At 44.8% G+C, this 19,466-nt stretch overlaps 1 protein-coding gene across 4 annotated transcripts in view; it reads right to left on the minus strand.

Annotated features, from left to right (window-relative positions):
- Positions 1-19,466, minus strand: part of crtac1b (cartilage acidic protein 1b) — a 432,025-nt gene that overhangs the window by 210,439 nt on the left and 202,120 nt on the right. For all 4 annotated transcript variants that reach the window (XM_060842222.1, XM_060842221.1, XM_060842219.1 and 1 more), the window contains exon 7: positions 2,264-2,409. In XM_060842222.1, coding sequence (XP_060698205.1) covers positions 2,264-2,409 — 146 coding nt within the window. The remainder of the gene's footprint in view (positions 1-2,263; positions 2,410-19,466) is intronic.

The following is a 19,466-nucleotide window of genomic DNA, read 5'->3' on the forward strand; positions in this document are numbered from 1 at the left end:
TTCCACCAATCAATCAAGACCATGCATGATCAGTCCCGTACCTCCGTTCCCTCATTCTGGTTCCATTGCACTTGTATTACTGTATAGGTCCCAGACCAGTGTACCTTTAGACAGTTAGACGGCAATACGTTACGTAACATTCCAGTATAAAAGCACCCACTTCACCATCAGTAGCTGTAGTAATGACAGTAGACTGCCTAGAGTTACTGTATCTTTACCATAGGCATCAAATCCAAACATGTATAAGTCTGCAATCAGTCAGTGTTTCAAACTTCAAAACATGTGTTTCATTTCGAACCCTGCGATGTGGAGGTGCTGGTGTTAGACTGAGGTGGATAAGGCCAGATGTCACACAACACCAGGTTATAGTCCAACAGGTTGTCTGAAATCATGAGCTTTTTGAGCAGTGCTCTGCAAACTTGTGATTTCAAATAAATCTTTTGGACTATAACCTGGTGTCGAGTGAATTCTGACCTCAATTAGGACCCAGTTTTTAGAGTATATGTAACAAGGACTAACCTGTCTGGGTAATGGTCTATAGCTAACATTTCATCCCCTTGAATAACAAGGGTCTATCCATTTCACTTTCTATATCCTCAATTGATTTTACATATTTCTCAGGGAAAGAGGTCCAGACTTTCACAATATTTCGAGTAAATAAGTGTTTCCTGCTGTCACCTTCTTAAAAATTCTCACGCAGAATATTGGCATTGCTGGTATTTATTGTCCAACTCGAATTGCCCTTTACCTGATTAGCTCTCCAGGCCATTTCCAATGGTAGCTAAGAGACATTGCTGTGGATTTGGAGTGAGATTAAGAAATGTCAGCAGATTTTCTTCCCTCAAGGACATTAGAGGACAAGGTGGGTGTTTTTTTAAACAACATTTCCATCACAGATGATTAATTTCAGGTTTATGAATTCAATTTTAATGAGCAGCAATAGGATTTGAGCTCAAGTCCTCTATAGATTAGCCTGGGTCTCTGGATTATGAAACCACTGATCTTACCATTATGTCACCATTGCCCTGATCTCTGGGCCTCTCCAATTCTACCCTCTGGCCCATCCCAGACTGATAGCTATGCCTTTAACTGTGTAGCCCCTAAACATGAGGATTCCACCAACTCCCACCCCCATCAAACCACTCTGCCTTTTTCTTTACCTTGAATATCATCCTTAAAATGTACCTTTTTGATATCTCCTTATGTGGCTTAGTCCATGTTATTATGAATATACTGCTGTGAAACATCTAGGAACCGTTTGCAACTTTAAAGGTGCTATTTAATGGAGAGGGTTGTTATTGTATGCCAGCTGGTGCTGGTTAAGTGTGGAAACAGACAAATATTGACATTGATGTTTTGGGCCCAGTGACAAAGAGCTTGTTAAATAAACTTCTAACAAGCTCTTTTCTTTCAATCTGTTTCACAACTTGTCTGATTCTAATGGGGTAACCTGCAGCCTGGATTATTAGCCCAATTATACTAGGTGATCTTGCTGTGCAGTGGTAGTGTCCCTGCCTCTGGGCCAGGAGGCCCAAGTTCAAGTGTTGTAATGTCTGAACAGGTTGATTAGGAAAATGTCTCTGGGCACATTATGCCACCATCTCTCCTGTTATCTAGCAAGCTGGCCAATGCTTTTATATCGATTGTAACAAATAACAACTCTCACTCAACTCAGTTTTAAAAAGAAAGCAAAGTTACACAATGCTATTTGCAACGCTCTTGATGTGATGTGCAGCCAATGGGATAACTGAGGACAGGACATACATAACGTGGGAGACCAGCAGCTTCTTTTGCACACTCATAAACAGCAATGAAACAAGACAATCTGGCTTTGTGGGGATAACTGAGGGGTAAGTGGTGAATCGGCTAAATTGCCCCGTGAATGTGCAGGCTAGGTGGAATAGCCATAGTAAGTGGGGATAGGGTCTTTAGAGGATCATTACAGACTCAGTGGAATGAATGGCCTCTTTCCACACTGTGTGGATTCTATGGTGCTATAAATATTGGTCAGGGCAGTGGCGGTAACTGTCCTAGTGTTCTTCAAAATAATGCTATGGGATGTTCTACACCCATCCAAGCACCTATTAAAGTCTTGATTGAAAATTTCATTGGAAAACAGGACTCACAGGCAGTGCTGCTCCCCTGTAGCAGTGCACTGAAGTCTCAGCGTTTATTCTCCAGCTCTGCAGTGAGACTTGAACCTTGATCCTTGCATATTTATTTTGCAGTTAAAAGACCTCATGAAACGATCACAGATTCTTACCCTAAATCGGACCCTTCCATTCACGCTGGTCTGCAGATAGAAGCGGTGTGGTCCCATCCAGTTACCGTAGACGATGTCCACTTTCCCATCCCGATTAAAATCTGCCAAAGCCAGTCCACGGCCATGTTGCTGAGGGTCATCGATTCCTGAAGGAAGACCATCACTTGTTACAACATCTTTCCTCCACCTTCCTCCATACAGCCAGCTATCATTCCAAAGTCCCGCTTTCCCCTCGTATTAATCTCTTTCCAAATGTTCACCAAACTCTTCAACCGCCTCAATAAGAATAGCCATTTTCAGAGAACAAAACTTTCTCACAACCCAATCCTGAACTGATCATTCTTTCACCCCACTAGTTTGTAAGAAACATGATCTTGCTTTTCTGCGCAGTTTCCAGACATAGACCGGTAAACACACACATATACACACAAATACATACACGTACACTAACACACACATGCACACATACAGACACCTATACATGGGCAGACATACATATACTCACACATATGCACACACAGATACAGACACACAGTGTCACACACATACAGGTACACGCACATGAACAGAAATATACATACACCCAGATGTACGCACTCAGATACAATCATACACAGACATACATGCACACTTACAGATGTGTATGTATACACACACACACACACACACACGTAATTGACTTATTTTGCTTAACAGAAGTTAAAAACAACTTCGCTTCAACAATCATTCAATCATTTTGAAATGTTTTATGAACATCTCCAGGATGTGATAAATTTCTATATTAATGTAAAAGATCTTCTTCAACAGAACATCAATTATAAAACTCCAATCGTCATCCGACAGGACTCCAGGTAAGAGAATTGGATAGACAGATCAGTGCAGCCAAATCACAGAGACACGGTTTTCCTGCAGGCAGGAGAAGCAAGCAATTATCAAATGTTCACAGAATTTGAGAATCACAGACAGAAGCCAGTGTCTGTGCTGACTCTGTGAGAAAGCATTTGTGCATTGTACCACAGCCCTGCTTTCTGTATATCATCCTGTGAGTTTACCATTGCTGAGTACCCATCTAATTCCCTTTTAAAATTATTCTTAGTATCTACTTTGTCTACTTTTCCAGATTGAGTAGTTCCAGATCCTGATTCTGAGTGAAAAAAATTTTCTCATTGCCCCTCTCTAATCATTTTCCAGTACTTTTAATCATTTCTGTCACTGACGCACTGGCTAGGGGAAATAGCTTTTCCCTAGTTGCCTCACCAAAGCACTCATCTCTTTGAATAATAGGCTATCAAGTCATCTTCTCAGGTCTAAGGAGAATAGTCCTGATGTTCTTGTAACAGGTAAATATCCTCCATACCCTTGAAACATTCCTGAATGGTGGGTCTCAAAACTGTCCAGCAGAACCATTTATTAATGATGAAGCACATTTCCATCACCTTTATATTCTGTGTTTCGATTTAACCCAATGAACCCAAATGCTTTTAGCATGTTGCCCTGCTACCTTTAGGATTTGTTGACATTGAGGCTCAGGTCTCTTTGCTCATTTACACGTTTCCAACACCGTGTTTAGAATACAGGCAATCTCTGGTTCTGAATGGTTTCCTAGTTTGCAAGTCGATTTGTATTCAGGTCAGAACACAATGCAAGACAGTATTCAGCAACTGTCCATAAGCACAGGAAGTGTTCGTAAGTCAGGCTTTGAAGATTACATCCCTGTATGGGAGTGTGCGCTCTTCAGTAGGATGTTTGTAAATCAGTGACCTCCTGTTCTGTCTTTCCATATTGTTCCTCACAATCTGCATCACGTCACAATCCTCTGCACTGAGCAGGGCTGTGGGTCAGTAAGTCTGCAGCAGATCACAAATGTGTCTCATCAGCGCCTTTTCCAGGGCAATAACGGATGGGCAGTAAATGCTGAGCTTGCCAGAGATGCCAACATCCCATGAATAAATAAAATACACCATCAGGTTTCTATAAGGAGCAGAAGTAGACCATTCAGTCCACCTAGTCCACTGCACCATTCAATGGGATCATGGCTGATTGGATAATCCTCAATCCCACTTTTCTGGCCTTTTCCCAAACACCCTTGATTGCTTACTGTGCTTTGAATATACTTCATGGTTCAGCCTTGACAGCTGTCTGTGGTGAAGAATTCCATAGATTCAATGCCCTCTGACAGAAAAGAATTCTCCTGATCTCTGCCTTAAGCTGCCATTCCCTATAGTGAGCTTCTGCCCTCTGGTGCTAGCCTCTCCCATAAGGAGAAACAACCTCTCCACATCCACCCTCTCAAGTCCCTTAAAAGTAATAACATCACTTATCATTCCTCTAAACTCCAATTGAAGTTCAGAGCCACCTTACTTCATCTCTCCTCATGAGAAAATCCCTCCTGACCTGCCATCAGCCTTTCCTGGACTGCTCCCAATGACAGGTATATATTTCTTTGGATAAAGGGGATCAAAACCATTCACAGTATTCCAGCTGTGGTCTGCTTAGTGCCTTGTATTGTTTCCCTATTTTCACAGGCCATTCCCATTGCAACAATAAACATTCCATTTGCCTACCCTATTATCCACTGAATTTGATGCTAGCTTTTTATGATTCATACCCAGACACACGGGTGACATGGTGGCTCAGACTGCCAGGGACCTGGGTTGGATTCCACCCTTGTCTGTGTAGAGTTTGCATGTTCTCCCTGTGTCTATATGGATGTTCTCCCACAGTCCAGAGATGGGTAGATCAGATAGATAGGCCATGCTAAATTGTCCCTAGCATACAGGGGGATATGCAGGTGAGCCATGGGGGAATGCAGGGTCCCAGTGTTAGAGTGGGTCAGTTCCAACTCAATGGGCCGAATGGCCTGCTTCCATACTGCAGGCCTTCTATGACTTCCAAGTCCCTCTGTTCTGCAGCCCAACTAACCACCATCATGAAGTCTTTAGTTCTCCATAAATGCCACTTTGTTCTTTTCACCCCGAAACGGCACATTTGTGCTTCTGAATATTTCCAGAGCTGGACTTTTAATTTAACAGCTCATCAACTTGAGAGGTGTCATTCTGCATCAAGTGGGGGTGAGTCTCTCTCTGATTCTCACTGCCTGCCATAAGCTTATCAGGACTGCACACTGATTAATCGACCTGACTGGACGAACATTGAGGACGCATCAATGTTGACCAACAAACCCCCAGAATCCCCCCAGGGATTCTGATTCAGAGAGAGGGCTCCTGTGTGGTAAAGCCTCCTGATTGTCACTATCCTGTTGCCAATGTCACATCGTCTGAAAACTTTACAAAAGTTATTCCCGAAACCCGATTCCCGACTGTTTACAAAAGCTGTAAACAGTAATGCACCCAAATCTGACAAATGCTGGCTGATGGCGAGAGATAATGAGTGTGAGAGACGCAGGGAAACAGCGAGAGAGAGAGAGAAACAAGGAGAGGACTATCTGGAGATTAGATGCTCCGATCGAAACCACATAACTTGTACCAATCATAAATCAGTTTAGTCAATGGCCTCGATTCTGCTCAGGCCTGATAAGGGGTGGGAGAGGTGATAACCAGGACAAAAAGCTCCTGCTGATAAATAAGAGGTCTGACACTTAGCCTGCTCTCCTCACTGCCTTCCAAATCTGCTGACTCCTCACTTGCACCAATCAACACACCTTCAACAATCACAACCAGTTTTGCAAAGTTCCAGATTGGCGAAAATCACTTTACAACAAAAGACAATTTGACTTCCTGAGTTAGTGCAGAATGTAGAGTAATACATTACAAGTGGACAGTCCAATTAATTCTCTGACACCCTGAATAGTGGAAAAATATATAGGAGAACGTTTGCCTGCATTTAATATATTACATCTGAGAGCGATTCGCTGTGTTTAATGGAGAAATGCTTGTCTGTCACAGCTTCCACTTCATACATAACAATCCTTAAAGATGAGTGTTGCAAGTTTTGGATCTGCTGGACATACCTTTGCTCAGTTAATGACACTGCTGACTCCTTACTGGGTTGGAGTTCTGCCTTAAACACATATTGTTCAATATGTAGGAAACTGATGGTGTCAGCTACTGGTTTGACAGTTGGACTGACCCTCTAGTGATTCGCAAATCATGTTCTATTCTTTCACACGCACAAACCATAGAGCAAAACCTTTCAGTGAGACAAGTGCAAATTATGAAGCTGCTTTCCTTTCGCACATCCAGCCGATGAACATAGTTAAAGCAATAGTTAAAAGTAAAATATTGAGTTTCGTGAACTGGAATCTTTCTCGTTATCAAGTGTGTATGGTCGAGAGCTGCATTAGATTGTTTAACTTCCACATGGTTCCTGAGGTCGCTGGATTCTGGGTGGATCATTTAGGACGGAGATGAGGAGACATTTCTTCTCCCAGAGAGTGGTGAGCCTGTGGAATTCATTCCCACGGGAAACAGTTGCTGCCAAAACATTGAAAATATTCAAGAGGCAGCTAGATATAGCACTTGGAGTGAATCGGATCAGAGGTTATGGGGAGAAAGCAGGATTAGATTATTGAGTTGGACGATCAGCCATGATCGTGATAAATGATGGAGCAGACTCGAAGGGCCGAATGACCTGCTCCTGCTCCTAACTTTGATGTTTCTATGTCCATCCATCATTGGTGCTGAATGTGTGTTTACAGAGATGATCTGGGAACATGAGTTGACATGAGGAGAGACTGAGTGGGTAGGGGTTGGGGGTGGGGGTACATGAGTTGGTAAGGTGAGGCCATTGGGTATGGTTGGGATGCTGAGGAGGCAAGGGTAGGTGGGTGGAGGGGCATGAGTTGGAATGGAGGGACATTTGGAGTTGATGGAAGTCATAGGTTGGCGTGGGGAATTGATGGGGAAGGAGGTGGGGTAATGGTAGTGACCCTGGACTAGTAACCCAGAGACCCAGGTTAATGTTCTTTAGGGAAGGAAACTGCCATCCTTACCCGGTCTGGCCTACAAGTGACTCCAGACCCACAGCAATGTGATTGACTCTTAACTGCCCTCTGGACAATAAACATTGGCTTAGCCAGAGATTCCTATGTCCCGTGAGTGAATAAAAGTAAATATTCTGGGATAATAACAAAGAACAGTGGATGCTGGAGATCTGAAAATAAAGTAGATATTGCTGCAGAAACTCAGCAGATCTGGCTGCAGCTATGGAGAGAGAAACAGAGTTAACTAATTGAGTTTGGTATGACTGTCCTTCAGAACCTTGGTTCAAAGTGCCCCCAAAGAAGAGTCAAACTAATCACCAAACATTAACTTTGTTTCTCCCTCCAGAGACTGAGTTTCTCCAGCACTTTCTGCTTTTATTTATGACATTTTGGAGACATCAGTTCGAATCCCACCATTACAGATGATGAAACTTGAATTCAGTCAAGGGCTGAAGTTTAAGGCTAGTTTGATGTCAACCACTGTCAATTATTGTGAAAGCCCATCTGGTTCAAACACATCCTTTGGGGAAGGAGATCCTTACCTGCTCTGGCATACACGTGACTCCAGATCTACAACAATGTGCTTTACTTTTAACTGTCCAAAAGGCAATTAAGGATGGGTAATGAATGCTAGTCTAGCCAATGACTCCCATATCCCTGGGTGCTCAACAAACTATGGTGGACCTTCTAACATGCTCACTTCCAAACCTCGGTGTGTCTCTTAGTGCCCAATCCTCTTACAAGTCTTAACCTTCAATACACTCAATGACTGGGCTGAGAATCCCAAAGAGTCACAACCCTTTGTGTGAAGATATTCTTCCTTGTGCCAAATGGCTAACCCAATTCAATGGGCTGAATGGCCCGCTTCCACGCTGTCAGGATTCTGTGAGACTCCATCCATGCTCCTTAACATCTACAAACTCAAGACCCAACAATCAGATGTTTCTGAAAAAGAGTCACAACAGACTCGAAACGCTAACTCAGGTTCTCTCTCCGTAGATGCTGTTAGATCTGCTGAGTTTCTCCAGCAATTAGATTAGATTTCCTACAGCATGGAAACAGGCCCTTCGGCCCTACAAGTCCACACCGACCCTCCGAAGAGTAACCCACCCAGACCCATTTCCTGTATTTACCCCTTCACCTAACACTACGGGCAATTTAGCATGGCCAATTCACCAGACCTGCACATCTTTGGAGTGTGGGAAGAAACCGACGGAGATACGGGGAGAATGTGCAAACTCCACACAGATAGTTGCCCAAGGCTGGGACCAAACCCGGGTCCTTGGCACTGTGAGGTAACAGTGCTAACCACTGAGTCAACGTGCCACCCCAATTCTCCAGTGTCTGTAAGAGTTTTATGGCTGTGACCTCTATCTCCAGTGAGATCCTATCTCCTAAACAAATCTCTATCATTTAGGAGCCTTTCCAGGCAGAAAACAAGGAGAACCTTCAGTTCCAATCTGCCCAATAACAAATTGAAAGTTAAAGACTCCCGAATGAGCCTTTTTTATATAGTTTATATTCCCACAATAGGACACTGAAACAAATGATAACATTTAATTGAAAGAGCTGTTCAGGTGTCAGGAGCAACTTTATGACACCTTTATTAAACTTATAAACACTGAGGATAAACTACTAAATGTGTCCTCCTCTCTCCCCACCACTTTTGTTTCCTCAAACAGTCTTTATAAGGTAGATTTTATGAGGCTCAGTCAGACCCTGCACACAACCAGCTGAGAATACAAAAGATTTTCACTACCATTTTGTCCTCAGTTGATCGAACTCAGTGCACCATTCCTATCTCCAGAAGCTAAAAAAAAGCTCAGAAACAACAAGAAGGAAAGTATCAAGTGGTTGGTATATCTTATTCTTTATATCTAAACCATCCCTTGATTAGATTCTAGCCTGTAACTCACTCCTAGGTATCTGTAAAACTATACATAAACCAGCCCACACCCCTCAATTAGGTTCCAGTCTGTAACTCACTCCCAGATCTCTGTTATTTGGTATAAAAACCAGCCTGAACCCCTCAATTAGATTCTAGTGTGTAACTCGTGTCCAGGTATCTTTTATTTTATATATAATCCACCCCAAACCCCTCAATTAGATTCCAATCTGTAACTCACATCCGGGTATCTGTTATTCTATCAAGGTTCCTCATTGTAGACTGGTTAGCAATGTTAGATCACATGGGAGAACAAGCCTTTTTTTTACAGAACTGTCCCAAAGGTAGGAGACAGAGGGTGGTGGTGGAGGGTTGGCTTTTCAGACTGCAGGCTTGTGACCAGCGGTGTGCCACAAGGATCAGTGCTGGGTCCTCTACTTTTCGTCATTTATAGAAATGATTTGGATGAGAACATAGGAGGTATAGTTAGTAAATTTACAGGTGACACCAAATTTGGAGGTGTAGTAGACAGAAAAGATTGCCTCAGAGTAACAACAGGATCTTGATCAGATGGGCTGGTGGGCCGAGGGGTGGCATATGGAGTTTAATTTAGATAAATATGAGTTGCTGCATTTTGGAAAGGCATATCAAGGCAGGATTTGTATACACTTAATGGTAAGGTCCGGGGAGTGTTGCTGAACAACGAATTCTTGGAGTACAGGTTTACAGTTCCTTGAACGTGGAGTCACAGGTAGACAGGGTACTGAAGAAGACATTTGGTATGCTTGCTTTTTTTGATCAGTGCATTGAGTATAGGAGTTGAGAGGTTATATTGCAGTTGTACAGGACATTGGTTAGGCCACCATTGGAATGTTGCATTCAGTTCTGGTCTCCCTGCTGCAGGAAGGATGGTATGAAACTTTGAAGGGTTCAGAAAGGATTTACAAGGATGTTGCCTGGGTTGGAGGATTTGAGCTATAGTGAGAGGCTGAATAGGCTGGGGCTGTTTTCTCTGGAGCGTCAGAGGCTGAGGGGTGATCTTATGGAAGTTTATAAAATCATGAAGGGCAGAGGTAGGGTGAATAGACAAGGTAGCAGAGTACAAAACTAGAGGGCATAGGTTTACGGTGAGAGGGGAAAGTTAAAAGGGATCTAAGGGGCAACTTTATCTTGTAAAAGGTGGTGCATGTATGGAATGAGTTGCCAGAGAAGTGTTGGAGGCTGGTACAATTACAACACTTAAGACGCATCTGAGCGGGTACATAAATAGGAAGCACTTGCAGGGAAACGGGTCAAGTGCTGGTCAATGGAACTAGATGAATTTAAGATATCTGGTCGGCATGGGCGAGTCTGTTTCCATGCTGTACAGCTCAATGACTCTATGACTCTACATTCAAAGACAAACTTCAAACCTTGAGAAAGGCCCACCAAGTCAAACAGCAAGTAGCTAATAAGGAGATATTTGGGGGAAAAGAGAACAGAAGGCCACAAGAAATAGGAACAGGAGTAGGCCATTCGGCCTCTCTAGCCTGCTCTGCCATTAAACAGGATCAGGGCTGATCTGACAGTCTTCATATCTATTTTCTTATCCCTTCTCTATAACCCTTGAATCTTCTAATGATCAATAATCCAGCTCTCTCAGAAGTTCAGTTAGCTCAGTTGGATGGACAGCTGGTTTACAATGCAGAGTGATCCCAATAGCATGGGTGTAATTCTCAAACAGGCTGAAGTTCTCATGAATGTCCCACCGTCTCAGCCCCTCCCCTCACTTGAGATGTGGTGACTCTAAGGTTAAACTCATCATTAATTGTCTTTCTCTCTCTGTCTAATGAGAGAGTGGGACTATGGTAGCTTTGCCTTTAGTGAAGATGGAAAATTGAGTTTAAAAAGTCAGTTTAGAAAATTAACTCAATTTAAGATCATGTGGTTATGGATGTTTTGCCTCTTGTTCTGTTTTTGGTGACTTAGACTGTGAACTTTGTCTCTTCATTCACTTGGTAAATAATTGCATTTTGGGGTGCTTAAGAAAAGAGTTACTGCTCTCTCATTTGAGATCATAACACTATCTCAGTCTCAGGAAAATCCAACTGTCTCCCAGGACCAGAAGCTCTGGGGCTGGGAGAGTATTCCTGATTTCTCCAACCCTTTAGCAAAACAGTGCTTCTCCCCCCCACCCTTGGGTACTGAGGTCTGACTCCAGAATAAATCTGTTTGTCCTGCAGCTTTCCACAACTGTACAGGATCACCATTTAGAGACATTGGGATGTACAGTACAGAAACAGACCCTTTGGTCCAACTCATCCATCCCAATTAGATATCCTAAACTAATTTATCAGCATTTGGTCCATATCCCTCTAAACCCTTCCTATTCATGTACCCATCCTGATGTCTTCGAAATGGTGTAATTGTACCATTTCATCTGGAACTCATTTCATGCACACACCACCCTCTGTATGAAAAAGTTACCCCTTAGATCCCTTTTAAATCTTTCCCCTCCCACCTTAAACCTAGGCCCTCTAGTTCTGGACTCCCCTATCCTGGGGAATAGACCTTGTCGATTTACCTTATCCATGCCCCTCATGATTTTATAAACCTCTATAAGGTCATCTCAGCCTCCGACACCCCAGGGGAAACAGCCCTGGCTTGTTCAGCCTCTCCCTTTAGCTCAAACTCTCTGATCCTCGCAATATCCTTGTCAATCTTTTCTGAACCCTTTCCAGGTTTCACAACATCTTTCCAATGGCAGAGAGACCAGAATTGAATGCAGTATTCCAAAAGTGGCCCAACCATTGCAACTTTATTCAGGGTGCCATCCTTCATTTATAAGCCCCGGGGGTTAAATACTCTTTAAATCGCAACCCAAACTGGGCCTTATGTTCAGGGGGCTTTGGCAGCATTGTGAAAAAGTCCCTGAACCAAGCTTAGTTTGCACAACAAAAAGCCATGCTGCGCCTTCCTTATACTTGTCCAGAGTGAGTAATTCCCGCCCTTGTGTTCTTCAGCGCTTTAATTACATGCTGAGCTGTTCTTCAGACGAGGGAAGAGAGAAGTAACTGGCTGTTGAACACCATGCAAAAAAAGAATCCCAGTGTTTTTTAGGGAATAAGCAGTAACAGATGGCTACTAATGAAGTGTTGAAATGTGATTAAAGAATAGAAAAGCAAAATCAGGCATCTGCTATATGAAAAGCCCACAGGCTGATTGGTACACAAATCATGTCAGGCAAAAGGTCAGAGGGAGCAGTACCACCCTTCACTCTGTTTCTCCACTTAATGAAAGCCCGTGAGGGGGAACGTGGCGATGGAATTGCTTTGTGGTAAATGACGCTTGAGTGGGTGACTTGCAGTGAGATATGGCTGGGCTGTTGGCTCAAAGCCAGGTGATTAAGGTCCTGTTGTTCACTTTGCAGGAAAGGATGGCCTCTCTTTGTCAGGCCGGTGACAGAATGCATCCATGAGCTGAACTGACAGTGCTTGATTTCACTGCTGATGTTTCTCGAAAGGAACACCGCAAACCAGGCTGGAACCTCAATCTGTCTGCAGAAGATGTTGTAGCTTCTCTCCTGCTGCCTTTCACAATGTACTTGGAACTAAGTTTAGAATTGATAAAAAGGCAGAAGTGTTGTCTCTCAGTTTTAAACGAAAGTGCAACTCTCTCAGCCTGGGGTAGGTGAGAGGGCAAAGAGACCTGAGGGGCAACTTTTTCACGCAGAGGGTGGTATGTGTATGGAATGAGCTGCCAGAGGAAGTGGTGGAGGCTGATACAATTGCAACATTTAAAAGGCATCTGATGGGGATATGAATTGAAAGGCTTTGGAGGGATATGGGCCGGGCGCTGACAGGTGGGACTAGATTGGGTTGGGATATCTGGTCGGCATGGACAGGTTGGACTGAAGGGTCTGTTGTCATGCTGTACATCTCTATGACTCGATGACTCAGGGTAAGCAATGCCTTGGTGGTATTATTGCTGGGCTGTTAATCCAGAGATCTGAGGACCTGGGTTCGTATCCGGCCATGGTAGATGTTGGAATTTGAATTCAATTAGGGGGAGAAAAGCCTGGAATTAAGAGTCTAATGATGACCACGAATTGATTGTTGGACAAACCCATCTGATTCACTAATGTCCTTTAGGGAAGGAAACTGCCATCCTTAACGAGTCTGGCCATAAATGACTCCAGACTCACAGCAGTGTGGCTGACTCTTAACTGCCCTCTGGGCAATTAGGAATGGGTAATAAATGCTGGCTTAGCCAGCGATACCCGCATCCAATGAATTAAAAATAAAAACACACATCTTGGTTGAAATGAGCAAGAGAGATTATGAGGTGAGTCAGGAATTAGCAGTGAAACGACACCAAGTTTTGAGGTTCAAAATCTTGCATACCATGTGGCGTAAGGAAAACCAAGAGGGATCAGGAGCTGCTAAACCTTGCTGTCCTGTGGGAAATTGAGTTTAAATAAGAGGTTTGATTGGTACCACATCCACTCCCTCCACCACTGACACTCAGTAGCAGCAGTGCGTACTCTCTACAAGATGCACTGCAGAAATTCACCAAAGATCCTCAAACAACACCCTCCAAACCCACTTCCATCCAGAAGGACAAGGGCTGCAGGTACATGGGAACACCACCCGTGCATGTTCCGCTCCAAGCCACTCACCATCCTGACTCGGAAATATAGCGCTGTTCCTTTACTGTCACTGAGTCAAAATCCTGGAATTCCCTCCTCAATGGCACTGCAAACCACCCGCAGCAGGTGGACTGCAGCGGTTCGAGAAGGCAGATCACCCCCACCTTCTCAAGGGGCAACTAGGGACGGGCAATAAATGCTGGGTCCAGCCAGTGACACCCACATCCCATCTCAATTCCCCACAAGAGATCAAGGTTTAGCAGCCCCAGTCCATCTTGGTTTTCCTTACATCGTATGGTATGCAAGGTTTTAAAACTCAAAATTTGGTGTCGCTTCATTGATAATTCCTGACTCACCCCATAATCTCTCCTGCTCATTTCAACCAAGATAATTTTTTTAAAAAAATTTATTCATTGGATGTGGGCATTGCTGGTTAGACCAGCATTTATTCCCTATCTCTAATTGTCCACAAAATGAATAAATAAATTTTAAAAATTGCATGAAATTGCTTAGAGTCTGCAGAACAGACACAGGCCCATGCACCGCAATTGATCCATGATGGTATTTATATTCCATGCGAGTCTCCTCCCAACCTACGGGGTGGTACGGTGACTCAGTGGTTAACACAGTTATTTCATAGTGCAAGGGACCCTGGTTCGATTCTAGCCTCAGCCGATACTCGGTGTGGAGTTTGCTCTGGTTCCCTCCCACAATCCAATTATTTTTGGGCGGCACGGTGGCACAGTGGTTAGCACTGCTGCCTCACAGCGCCAGGGACCTGGGTTCAATTCCCGCCTCAGGCGACTGACTGTGTGGAGTTTGCATGTTCTCCCCGTGTCTGCGTGGGTTTCCTCCGGGTGCTCCGGTTTCCTCCCACCGTCCAAAGATGTGCGGGTCAGGTGAATTGGCCATGCTAAATTGCCCGTAGTGTTAGGTAAGGGGTATATGTAGGGGTATGGGTGGGTTGCGCTTCGGCGGGTCGGTGTGGACTTGTTGGGCCGAAGGGCCTGTTTCCACACTGTAAATCTAATCTAATCTACTGCATCTCATCCAAAGAACCTAAGTGCACGTTTCTTTCTCCCTCATGCATTTATCTTTATTGAGTACATCTGTGCTGTTCACTCTACTATTTCTTCTGACTGAATTCCATTCACTCTTCTGGATGAACCAAACTTGCCCCTCTATTCCTCATTGTGTCTCGATTATATTTACCATTCTTTGCTTTCTGCCTTGCAAGAGGGAACTCCTGTCGATCTGTCCTTTCAGATTCCCGTGCAAACGTAAAGACATTTCGAAGGTCAGCCCTCAGCGTTCACCTTTGGAAAGACCAAAGCCTCAGCCTGGTCAGTTTTTCCTGACAGTGAGATCTCGGCAGTGTACCATTGTTCTTCTCAATCTGACAACTCAGCGAGTCCCAGTCTCAGCAGTGTTAAGATTCACAGAGTTGGAACAAGACACGGGGGCCCTGTTTCCACAGAAACAGAAAAAAGTGACATGGTATTCAAGGAGCCAAGAGTGTGGTGCTGGAAAAGCACTGTCGGTCAGGCAGCATCCGAGGAGCAGGAAAATCGACGTTTCAGGCAAAAGCTCTTCATCAGCCCTCATTCCTGATGAAGGGCTTTTGCCTGAAACGCCGATTCTCCTGCTCCTCGGATGCTGCCTGACCGACTGTGCTTTTCCAGCAACACATTCTTGGCTCTAATCTCCAGCATCTGCAGTTCTCACTTTTGCCCCATGGTTTACAAGGGGTCCATTTGGCCCATCGTGGCTGCACCAGTTCTATCCCTTAGAGCCAAGCTCCTGCCTTTTCCCCACATCGGAACACAACATTTCTATCCAAATAATCCTCCAATCCCCTCTGGAATGCCTCAGTTGAACTTGTGTCCACCACATTTCCAGGCAGTTCATTCCTGACCCCAACCACCCACTGGGCAAAAACATTATTTTCACACCATCTTGCTTTGTTCACACATCAGGCTGAATCTACACCCTCTCGTTCGTTTTTCCTTTGATGATCAGGAACAACTTCACCCCTATCTACTCTGTCCAGCCCACTCATGGTTTTGAAAACCTCTATCAAACCATGTCTCAATTGCCTTCTCTTCCAGGAGGACAGTCCCAACTGCTTCAACCTATCGAGAGGGCGTCTCTCCGTTCAGGCAGTTAGAGAAACAAGGGAAGAATCTTTGCAGAAACAATTGCGATAGGTTTAAGGTGAAAGGGGGAAGATTTAAGAAAGACCTGAGGGGGCAACTTCTTCACCCAGAGAGTGCTCGGTACATGGAATGGGCTGCTGAGAAAGTGGTTGAGGCAGGTACAATAGCAACATTTAAAAAACATTTGGACCGGGTACACGGATGGGAAGGGTTTATGGACCAAATGCAGGCAATTGGAACGAGTATGGACCAGTTTGGGCCAAAGGGTCTGATTCCATGCTGTATTAGTCTATGACTCTAATAACAGCCATAATAATAACACGTGGAGAGGCATGAAGGGGACGAGTAGAGGGAGGCTGGATGGAATAAAAATTGTTCAAAGCCAGCACTTTGAGCCATCCTTCATATCGTCATTCACTCTCTAACCCTTCTATTCCCCAGTGTCAACATTGCCTCCTTCTAGATTAGAGTGGTGCTGGAAAAGCACAGCAGGTCAGGCAGCATCCGAGGAGCAGGAAAATCGACGTTTCGGGCAAAAGCCCTTCACCAATGCTTCCTTCTAGTCATTATAGATTCAAGAATCCATGTACTTTATTTTCGAATGCTTCAAAGAATTCCTCACTACTGGGGAAAGACAGCAATAGTTTCTGTGACATGTTTGTCATTTCCCACAGTGAGTGTTAATGTAGGAGCTACAAATCTGTGCAGTTAGGCTGTAGTTTGGGAGTGACATTTGCCAATGCAATGAGTCACACATAACCAGCTCTGAATAATTATTTCTTTCACACCACCTTCAATATTAATTCCAGGTTCTCAGCACAGTGAAATCGCCATGCTTTGGGTGAAATTTACACTGGGGCAGGTCAGGTGCATTGCCAAGGTCTTTCACAGTGTTACACACTCCCACTTCCTCACACAAGCCAAGGAACCAGTTGCAGATCCTATCTGAAGACACAATTTTTTAGATTACGGTGTGGAAACAGGCCCTTCGGCCCAACAAGTCCACACCGAACCGCCGAAGCGCAACCCACCCATACCCCTACACTTACCCATTCACCTAACACTACAGGCAATTTAGCATGGCCAATTCATCTAACCTGTACATCTTTGGACTATGGGAGGAAACCGGAGCACCCGGAGGAAACCCACGCTGACACGGGGAGAATGTGCAAACTCCACACAGTCAGTCGCCTGAGGCGGGAAATGAATCCGAGTCTCTGGCGCTGTGAGGCAGCAGTGCTAACCATTGTGCCACCGTGCTGCCCACAACTTGAAGAGTTGCATGGGCTTCTCCTGGTGGTCGATGAGAGGAGGAGACACTGGGCTGTCGCAGGAGGGTGGTGGTGGTGGTTGGAAGTCTGGAGTAGATTGTTAAGACTGGGGAGTCAGGGATTGGATTGGATGGAGAGTGGAGTGTTTGATCTGTGGGACTGGAGTCGGGTGGTTGGGGAGGGTGGTCACAGATTGTTTGTGGGGGTGGGGGTGATTGCATTGTAACCACAGGAATCAGAGATTGGGTCAGAGGAGGGATGTTGGGTCAAGGAAGATACAGAGGGTGCAGGGGGCAGATAGAGTCATGGGTGAGTCAAAGTTTGGGGGGAGTGGATGATTGGGGTTTGTCAGGTGTTGGGGCCAGGAATGTGAGATGTGGGTTTAGGGAGGGGGTGGGAGGTCAGTTGGATGTCTGTTGTTCATCTGACCAAAGGGTTAGTGATGACAAGTGGACAGACTCTACCTTTCATTCCCTTGAACATTTTTTGTGGTGGACAGTCAGGTCACTAAGTCTCCGTGCTAACTCAAACCTTTTCGAAAGGTTCCAGAGACTGGGCATTTACCCATTGGAAGTTTCAGCTTCCTAGGCAATTCCTGCAGAGTCCTCTAGGTGGAGTTGTCTAGACAGTGCAGAGTTGTAAATCCAGTGACAATCCTATTGAGAAAAATGTCCTATGATATGGCTGAGAGAGGACAATCAGAAGGCTACCTTAGCATCTCCACTTGGCTGTTCACATTCTTACACGGGGCACGGGTGTCACCAGGGAGGCCAACATTTGTTATTCGTACCTGGATGGATTATGAACTGGGAGAAAGTGAGGTCTGCAGATGCTGGAGATCAGAGCTGAAAATGTGTTGCTGGAAAAGCGCAGCAGGTCAGGCAGCGTCCAAGGAACAGGAGATTCAACGTTTCGGGCATAAGCCCTTCATCAGGATGCCCGAAACGTCGAATTTCCTGCTCCTTGGATGCTGCCTGACCTGCTGCGCTTTTCCAGCAACACACTTTCAGCTCTGGATTATGAACTGACTAACTCTCTCTGCCATTTCAAAGGGTGGTTTAGAATCTCATTTGCGACATGGTTTAGGCAGGGTAAGCCACTGACCAGATTGTTAGCATTGACCAGAAGTTCAACTGGACATGCCATACCAATGCAGTAGCTACACGAGTGAGGAATACTGCGGTGAGCGACACTCAAGAAGCTTGGCACCATCCAGGGCAAAACTTCCACTCCTATTTGATTGGCACCACATCCACAAGCATCCACTCCCTTCACCATGAAAGCTCAGTGGAAGCAGTGTGCACTATTTACAAGTTGCACGGTAGACGTTCACCAAAGATCCTCAGACAGCACCTTCCAAACCCACAACCACTGCCATCTTGAAGGACAAGGGCAGCAGATACTGGGAGCACCACCCCCTGCAATTTCCTCTCCAAGCCACTCACCACCCTGACTTGGAAATATATCACCGTTCCTTCACTGTCGCGGAGTCAAAATCCTGAAATTCCCTCCCTAAGGGCATTGTGGGCCAACCCGCAGCAGGTGGACAGCAGCGGTTCAAGGAGGCAGCTCATCCTCACCTTCTCAAGGGGCAACTAGAGACAGGCAATAAATGCTTGGCCCAGCCAGCAATTCCCACATCCTGTGTGTGAATAAAAATCTACTTCCTTCCCTAAAGTAAACCAAATAGAGTCATGAAGCAGTACAGACTCTTTGGTCCAACCCATCCATGTCAACCAGATATCCTAAAATAATCTAGTCCAATGTCTCTCTCTCTAGAGTCATAGAGCTGTAATGCACAGAAACAGACCTTTCGGTCCAAGTTGTCCATGGAAATGAGGACTGCAGATGCTGGAGATCAGAGTCGAGAGTATGGCACTGGAAAAGCACAGCCGGTCAGGCAGCATCCGAGGAGCAGGAGAATCGACATTTCGGGTATAAGCCCTGGTCTTTTCTCCCCCAACAAATTTCAGTTATTACATGGTCAACATTCAATGAGCTTTTAATTCCATGATTTCTTTTTCACTGAATTCAAATGCTAGCATCTGTCACGATGGGATTTGAATTCTTGATCACAGGATATCAGTGATCTGTGATTGCCCAATGACATTACCAGTACACCACCACCTCCACACTGAACATGAGCCAGTTATGAAAGGTGAAGTTTCATATAAAAATACACAGCGATGACATGGGAATCATTGCAGAAGGTTCTAACATTCTTTCTGTAAGTGACACCAGAGACTCTACACCACCTTTTTTTTGACACTTACCATCTGGTTTGAACAGAATCACCCTGAGGCAGAAATGATGACTTTTTCT

The sequence above is a fragment of the Hemiscyllium ocellatum genome, chromosome 22 (assembly GCF_020745735.1).
Source record: "Hemiscyllium ocellatum isolate sHemOce1 chromosome 22, sHemOce1.pat.X.cur, whole genome shotgun sequence".
Lineage (NCBI taxonomy): Eukaryota > Metazoa > Chordata > Chondrichthyes > Orectolobiformes > Hemiscylliidae > Hemiscyllium > Hemiscyllium ocellatum.